The following is an 8,837-nucleotide window of genomic DNA, read 5'->3' as shown; positions in this document are numbered from 1 at the left end:
GTTCCCTTTTTTAATTAATCTCCTTTTTTAGAGGCAATCAGATTCTGATGTTTTTCACCATAAATTAGTTTTGCCTGCTCTTGAACTTCATGTAAATGCATAATACAGTAGGCACTATTTGTGTCCTGCTTCATCAAGCATATATGTAAGCTTCATCCATGCTATTGTGTAGTATAGTAAGTTATTCCTTCTTATTTTTGAGCACTATTTCTTGTATGAATATGCCACATTTGTTTACACATTTTCATGTTGATTTGAATTTGAGTTGTTTCCTGTTTTTGGCTACTGTGAATGAAGATGCCATGAAAATTCTCATAAGTCTTTTTGTGAGCATGTCTTCATTTATCTTGAGAATATACCTAGGAGTAGAATTTCTGGGTCAGAGTGTTTGAATACATTTAGATTTAGCTGAGAAAATTTTTCAAAAGTAGTTGTATATACCATACTTTTTCTCTTTCTTTCTCTTTTTCTCTTTCTCTTTCTCTTTCATTTTCTCTTTCTTTTTCTCTTTCTTTCTTTCTTTCTTTCTTTCTTTCTTTCTTTCTTTCTTTCTTTCTTTCTCTCTCTCTCTCTCTCTCTCTCTCTCTCTCTCTCTCTTTCTTTCTTTCTTTCTTTCTTTCTTCTTTCTCTTTCTCTTTCTCTTTCTCTATATAACAGGGACTGGATTTACCCTCTAATCTTAAATAAGCTAAACTGGGCAAAGTACATGAAACAAGGGATATAAACATTGGACAGCTGGGCAGTATAGGATGGTGATCCCTTGATAAAAGAAAAGAAAACAAAACAAAACAAAACAAAAGTGATCTACTAATTTCATCAGTTTTGTACCTAGAGGATAGATAACTAAAGGCATCTTTACAAAAATAATGCAGTAGGAAGTTTGCAGAAGAGAGAATTCAGTACCAGTGAGTTGACAGCCTCACTGAATTGAGGAGGAGGAGATCACAGTGCAAAATTGAAGGTATATTAAAAGTGCTCAATATCACCAATCATCAGAGAAATGCAAATCAAAACCATAATGAGATATCATCCCACACCTGTTAGAATGGCTATTACCAAAAAGTAAAAGAAAACAGGCTTTAGCAAGCTCGTGGAGAAAACAGAATCCTCATGCACTATTGGTAGGAATGTAAATTGGTGCAGCCATTATGGAAAAGAGTGTAAATGTTTTCTCAAAAAAATTAAAAATAGAACTACCATATGATCCAGCAATTCCACTTCTGGGTATTTATCCCAAGAAAATAAAGACCCTAACTTGAAAAGATATATGCACCCCCCTGTTCATAGCAGCATTATTTACAATAGCCAAGACATAGAAGGAACTGAAGTGCCATGAATCATTTTAATCCCCTATATTTATTGTTCAAATCTTGATATTAGCTATCACACCATGGATTCCTGTGTCTTTCTTTTGAAGGATATTCAGAAACCAAGGTCTGGAAATAGGTATGCTCATTGCTATTGGGTTATCAGTATGTGTAGGTCCTCTCAGTGGATAAAACTATGAAATAGATGACATATGTATGACACATGCATGTGCATAAACATGTACATACCCACATATATATGCGTGCATACCTATATCTATTTACTATCTACCTATATCTATCATCTATATCTATCATCTATCATCTTTCTATATCTATCATCTGTCTATATTAAAACCCATGAGTTCACACTGATGCATTAATTTTAGTAACTCCCCATTTAATTTTAGCTTCCTATTTTATTTTATTTTATTTTATTTTATTTTATTTTTTTGAGAGAGAGAGAGCCCACATAGTGGGGGGGAGAGGGAGAGGGAGCGGGAGGGAGAGAATCCCCACTGGGCATGGAACCTGAGTCTGGGCTCTAACCCATGACCCTGAAATCATGACCTGAGCAGAAATCAAGAGTCAGATGCTTAACCAATGGAGCCATTGAGGTGCCCCTAACTCCCTATTTTAACAGTCAGAAAACTGGCTATCATTATCCACAATATATTTATTTGCTCAATCCTAGAATACACAGAAAGTAGTTTTAGAATTGTTAATCTATGCCTCTGTGAAATAAAAACAAAATACCTTACTAATAAAAATTTATTAATTAGAGTTCTTTTTGCCTTAGGCCTGAGGACATAGTCCAAATATTGTGTTATAAAATTACTTGGGTTGGTTCTTCCCCTCAGTCCCTTAGCTATAGTAATATTACTTATTTGAAATATGGTTCAGTTCATTTGTTTCTGTTGGTATACAATCTTAGGGTTTTTTCCCCACATCCTTGTGTCCACAGCTGTGAAGGATCTGAGATTTTTTTCCCCACCTGCAAGGTAACAAAATACCTTGCCATCCATGAAATGTATGTTAGCAAAAGACACAAAATCTTAGTTCATAAAAAAGGAATTCATTACTCACAGTACAACAAGAAGCATGAGCATCATGTTTTCGTTGGTTCCCTAGTCCCTCACAGCTCATGGAAACAATGCAGGGGGACAGAGGTGGATGGTGTATATGGGTTTGTGTGACAGCTGAGGAACCTTGAGCTTAGAGAACTTGTTTTTTTTTTTTTTTTTTTTTTTTTTTTTAATGGTCTACAAGCAAACCTTCCTGGACTTTGCTCTATTTGCCTTCTAGAAAATGTACACATGGATATACCACTCCATCAGCCACTCTGATTAATCTGATCAATAGAGACTAGAAAGAAATACATTCAGAAGCATCTGGGTGGTGCAACTGGTTAAGCATCTGACTCCTGTTTTTGGCTCAGGTCATGATCTCAGTGTCGTGGGATCCAACCCCAGTGGGGCTCTGCATTCAGTGAGGTGTCTGTTTAAGTTTCTGTCCATTCCCTTTCTCCTCCCCACCATGCACATGCTCTCTAAAATAAATAAATAAATCTTTAAAAAAAAAAGAAATACATTCAGTTCGTCTCATACAACATTTAATTAATACTACAATCAACAGACTCCAAACAGCAGGTTGAAAGCAACCTGTAGCATTGACTTCAACCATTCCCTGCAGGGTTCAGGATCCAGTTAACTGAACAATTCCAATAAAAAATAGTAATGTATCTTAAACAGCCAGATGGATTTCTCTTTACATTACCTTTTTTTTATGTTATATTAATCGCCATACATTACATCATTAGTTTTTGATGTAGTGTTCCATGATTCATTATTTGCATATAACACCCAGTACTCCATGCAGTACGTGCCCTCTTTAGTACCCATCACCAGGCTAACCCATCCCCCCTAAAACCCTCAGTTTGTTTCTCAGAGTCCATAGCCTCTCATGGTTCATCTCCCCCTCCAATTTCCCCCCTTCATTCTTCCCGTCCTGCTATCTTCTTCCTCTTCTTTTTTTTTTTTTTTTTTTTTTTAACATATAATGTATTATTTGTTTCAGAGGTACAGGTCTGTGATTCAACAGTCTTACACAATTCACAGCACTCACAATAGCACATACCCTCCCCAATGTCTATCACCCAGCCACCCCATCCCTCCCACTCCCCATCCACTCCCGCAATCCTCAGTTTGTTTCCTGAGATTAAGAATTCCTCATATCAGTGAGATCATATGATACATGTCTTTCTCTGATTGTCTTATTTCGCTCAGCATAATACCCTCCAGTTCCATCCACGTCATTGCAAATGGCAAGATTTCATTTCTTTTTATGGCTGCATAATATTCCATTGTGTGTGTGTGTGTATTGTGTGTGTGTGTGTGTATATATATATATGTATATATATATATATATATATATACCCCACATCTTCTTTATCCATTCATCTGTTGATGGACATCTAGGCTCTTTCCATAGTTTGGCTGTTGTGGACATTGCTGCTATCAACATTGGGGTGCACATACCCCTTCAGATCCCTACATTTGTATCTTTGGGGTAAATATGCAGTAAGGCAATTGCTGGGTCGTACGGTAACTCTATTTTCAACTTTTTGAGGAACCCCCATACTGTTTTCCAGAGTGGTTGCACCAGCTTTCATTCCCACCAACAGTGTAGGAGGGTTTCCCTTTCTCCACATCACCATCAACATCTGTCATTTCCTGACTTGTTAATTTTAGCCATTCTGACTGGTGTGAGGTGATATCTCATTGAAGTTTTGATTTGGATTTCCCTGATGCCGAGCGATGTTGAGGACTTTTTCATGTGTCTATTGGCCATTTGGATGTCTTCTTTGGAAAAATGTCTGTTCATGTCTTCTGCCCATTTCTTGATTGGATCATTTCTTCTTTGGGTGTTGAGCTTAAGAAGTTCTTTATAGATGTTGGATACTAGCCCTTTATCTGATATGTCATTTGAAATATCTTCTCCCATTCTGTTGGTTGTCTTTTGGTTTTGTTGACTGTTTCTTTTGCTGTGCAAAAACTTTTTACCTTGATGAAGTCCCAATAGTTCATTTTTACCCTTGCTTCCCTTGCCTTTGGCAATGTTTCTAGGAAGAATTTGCTGCAGCTGAGGTCGAAGAAGTTGCTGCCTGTGTTCTCCTTTAGGATTTTGATGGACTCCTGTCTCACATTTAGGTCTTTCAAAATTTTGAGTCTATTTTTGTGTGTGGTGTAAGGAAATGGTCCAGTTTCATTCTTCTGCATGTGGCTGTCGAATTTTCCCAACACCATTTGTTGAAGAGACTGTCTCTTTTCCACGGGACATTATTTCCTGCTTTGTCGAAGATGAGTTGACCGTAGAGTTGAGGGTCCATATCTGGGCTCTGTATTCTGTTCCATTGATCTATGTGTCTGTTTTTGTGCCAGTACCATACTCTCTTGATGATGACAACTTTGTAATAGAGCTTGAAGTCCGTAATTGTGATGCCACCAGCTTTGCTTTTCTTTTTCAATATCCCTCTGGCCTTTCAGGGTCTTTTCTGGTTCCACACAAATTTTAGGATTATTTGTTCCATTTCTTTGAAAAAAAGTTGATGGTGTTTTGATAGGGATTGCATTGAATGTGTAGATTGCTTTAGGTAGCATTGACATCTTCACAATATTTGCTCTCCAATCCATGAGCATGGAATGTTTTTCCATTTCTTTGTGTCTTCCTCAAATTCTTTCATAAGTATTTTATAGTTTTCTGAGTACAGATTCTTTGCCTCTTTGGTTAGATTTATTCCTAGGTATCTTATGGTTTTGGGTGCAATTGTAAATGGGATCAACTCCTTAATTTCTCTTTCTTCTGTCTTGTTGTTGGTGTATAGGAATGCCACTGGTTTCTGTGCATTGATTTTATATCCTGCCACTTGACTGAATTCCTGTAAGAGTTCTAGCAGTTGTGGTGTGGAGTCTTTGGGGTTTTCCACATAAAGTATCATATCATCTGCAAAGAGTGAGATTTTGACTTCTTCTTTGCCGATTTGGATGCCTTTTATTTATTTTTGTTGTCTGATTGTTGTGGCTAGGACTTCTAGTACTATGATGAATAGCAGTGGTGATACTGGACATCCCTGACGTGTTCCTGACCTTAGGGGGAAAGCTCTCAGTTTTTCCACGTTGAGAATGATATTCGCTGTGGGTTTCTCATAGATGGCTTTTATGATATTGAGGTATGTACCCTCTAGGCCTATACTCTGAAGAGTTTTGATCAAGAAAGGATGCTGTACTTTGTCAAATGCTTTTTCTGCATCTATTGAGAGGATCATATCGTTTTGTTCTTTCTTTTATTAATGTATTGTATCATATTGATTGATTTGCAGATGTTGAACTAACCTGGCAGCCCAGGAATAAATCCCACTTGGTTGTGGTGAATAATCCTTTTAATGTACTGTTGGATACTATTGGCTAGTATTTTGAGAATTTTTGCGTCCATGTTCATCAAGGATATTGGTCCGTAATTCTCCTTTTTGATGGAGTCTTTGTTTAGTTTTGGGATCAAGGTAATGGTGGCCTCATAAAACGAGTTTGGAAGTTTTCCTTCCATTTCTATTTTTCGGAAGAGTTTTAGAAGAATAGGTATTAATTCTTATTGAAATGTTTGGTAGAATTCCCCTGGGAAGCCATCTGTCCCTGGGCTCTTGTTTTTTGGGAGATTTTTGATGACTGCTTCAATTTCCTTACTGGCTGTGGGCCTGTTCAGGTTTTCTATTTCTTCCTGGTTCAGTTTTGCTAGTTGATACATCTCTAGGAATGCATCCATTTCTTCCAGATTATCTAATTTGCTGGCATAGAGTTGCTCATAATATGTTCTTACAATTGTTTGTATTTCTTTGATGTTGGTTGTGATCTCTCCTCTTTCATTTATGATTTTATTTATTTGGATCCTTTCTCTTTTCTTTTTGATAAGTCTGGCCAGGGGTTTATCAATCTTGTTAATTCTTTCAAAGTACCAGCTCCTAGTTTCATTGATCTGTTCTACTGTTCTTTTGGTTTCTATTTCATTGATTTCTGCTCTGGTCTTTATTATTTCTCTTCTCCTGCTGGGTTTAGGCTTTATTTGCTGTTCTTTCTCCAGTTCCTTTAGGTGTAGGGTTAGGTTGCATATTTGAGGCCTTTCCTGTTTCTTGAGAAAGTCTTGTATTGCTATATACTTTCCTCTTAGGACTGCCTTTGCTGCATCCCAAAGATTTTGTATGTGTGTGTGTGTGTATATATATATATATTTTTTTTTTTTAATAGTTAAGAGATTTTATTCTAGTAGCTATAATTACAGTGCTTGTTTGTCGAAATGAAAACTGAAAACGAGTATACAAAACAGTTGATTACTAATCGTGTATTGAAAGCAGTAAGAGGTTCCACGACACCAAATAAACCAGTTCTGAGGATTTCCCCAAGATAAAGTCTAACAGCTCCAGCTTCTTCAGTGTTTATCAAAATACAAAAGAAAACAGTAGAGGTCGTCGTTTCGATGGCAAATCCGACCCTTGCAGGCTGAGGGAGTGAAAGCACATGTAGACAGGGGCTCCAGGGGCTGAGGCTCTAAGGTGACTGGCCTGCCCGCCCGCCCGCACTCCTGCTAGTGAGACCCCAGGCAGCCCGGAGCAAGCCAGATGCCCACGCGGACCCAAGGGAAGGCCGGGGTCCCTCCGAGGGGTCCGTGAGCGTCCGTGAGCTGTGGCCACAGCCCCCAGCCTGTCTCCTGGGCGGCTGTGTGAGCACAAGAACAAGCACAAACGCTAGGGGATGCGGGATGACCCGAGACAGCGAATCACAGGGACCCTATCGTGACCATGCAGAACGGACCATGGCTGGTTCTGCCCCGTCTCACGTTCCCGACGGGAAACGGACCACTGGTGGACTAGACTCTGGCCGCCGCTGCAGAACCGACAATAGGCACGTTTCTCCCTTCTGTGTGTTCACGTGTTCTCCTTATCTTGTATTTGTAACGATTTTAAAAATGCACTGAGTTCAGGTTAAAAACCAACCACCAAAATGGATCTCAACACAGATCTAAGGCCCAGAGGAGGCGCACCAGGCTGGTTGGACACAGCGACTCCCGGAGGCCCCGCGTGCCTAACATCCCTTCTCAGTATTGAACAGTGGGTTGATTCTCTTTTTACAATAAAAAAAGCTGAGTAATATTGCATAGGAGTACCAGAAACTGCCTCGTTGGGAACAAAAACTATTTACATTAACTAAAAACCCGGCTGCAGGCTGCGTCTGCACATTTACAGCATGGTGAAGCACACTGTGACCGACCATGGAGACAGCTTCTGGCACTCACACCACATGAGAGTAAAGCAGGGTGGAAAGAGGGAGTGGGGGGGGGAACACGGCTCACTTCTGGTTCCGGAGCTGATTGGACAGCCAGTCCAGTCCCTCATACAGCCCGTCCCCGCTGGTGGCACAGGTGGCCTGAATGTACCAGTTCCTGTGGCGCAGGGAGTGCAGACCCAGCTCGTCCGTGATCTCAGCCGCGTTCATGGCGTTGGGGAGGTCCTGCTTGTTGGCGAACACCAGCAGGACGGCATCCCTGAGCTCGTCCTCCGCCAGCATCCTCATGAGCTCCTCACGGGCCTCGTTCACGCGCTCTCTGTCGTTGCTGTCCACCACGAAGATGAGACCTTGTGTGTTCTGGAAGTAGTGACGCCACAGAGGTCGGATCTTGTCCTGGCCGCCTACGTCCCACACAGTGAAGCTGATGTTCTTGTACTCCACGGTCTCCACGTTGAAGCCTATGGTGGGAATGGTGGTCACGATCTCACCCAGCTTCAGTTTGTACAGGATGGTGGTCTTCCCCGCAGCATCCAGGCCCACCATGAGAATGCGCATTTCTTTTTTGCCAAAAAGGCCCTTGAAGAGGTTTGCGAAGATATTTCCCATGCTGTAGACGGGTGGGAGCAACACTGGCCAGAGAAACCGCCCCGCCGCCGCGGTGGGCAGGGCCTCCCGTGGCCCGGGCCTGGCCCCGCCGCCCGCCGCCCGGCCCCTGGCTCCCGGCCCGGCGCCTCATATATATTCATATTATGAAAATGCCCTTAAATCTTTAAAATTTATTTCACCAGAAGCAGGTCTTGAAATTTGTCAAGGATTTTCAATTGTTTTACAGATAGTCATATGATTTTTTTCTTCTCAGCTATATTAAAATGGTGAATTATGTTAATGTATCTGCTAATGATGAATCAACCATCATTCTGAAAATCCATTTACATATAAGGTAATAACTGATATTGTTGGACTTAAGTCTATACCATTTTGCTGTTTGTTTTCTATTTATTTCATTGTTGTTGTTGTTATCCCTCTACTCCTACTTTCTTCTCTTATTTTAAGATAATAAAAAATAGCATTCAATTTTTATTCCTCTATTGCATTTTTAATTATATATCTTTCCATTTTCCTTTAGTTGTTGCTCTTGATATTACTATACATATCTTTAACTCTCCTCTCTTCTGGAGATTTATTGATATTGTCA

At 40.1% G+C, this 8,837-nt stretch overlaps 1 protein-coding gene across 1 annotated transcript; it reads right to left on the bottom strand.

The window, feature by feature from the left end:
- Positions 1–6,683: 6,683 nt before the first annotated feature.
- Positions 6,684–8,297, bottom strand: LOC123841045 (ADP-ribosylation factor 1-like). Its single transcript, XM_045870740.3, has one exon. The coding sequence runs from the start codon at positions 8,246–8,248 to the stop codon at positions 7,703–7,705; it is 546 nt and encodes a 181-aa protein (XP_045726696.1). The 5' UTR covers positions 8,249–8,297; the 3' UTR covers positions 6,684–7,702.
- Positions 8,298–8,837: the final 540 nt, after the last annotated feature.

Source organism: Mirounga angustirostris, unplaced genomic scaffold (assembly GCF_029215605.1).
Source record: "Mirounga angustirostris isolate CCGP_5_RB_7025 unplaced genomic scaffold, mMirAng1.0.hap1 SCAF_8, whole genome shotgun sequence".
Classification (NCBI taxonomy): domain Eukaryota; kingdom Metazoa; phylum Chordata; class Mammalia; order Carnivora; family Phocidae; genus Mirounga; species Mirounga angustirostris.
The sequence above is the reverse complement of the archived record's forward strand: the minus strand, read 5'-3'. Positions and strand labels throughout refer to the sequence as shown.

What these genes read in the sequence shown, in the direction of transcription:
- LOC123841045 (XM_045870740.3), bottom strand. Translation starts at nt 8,248, where the DNA reads ATGGGAAATATCTTCGCAAACCTCTTCAAGGGCCTTTTTGGCAAAAAA.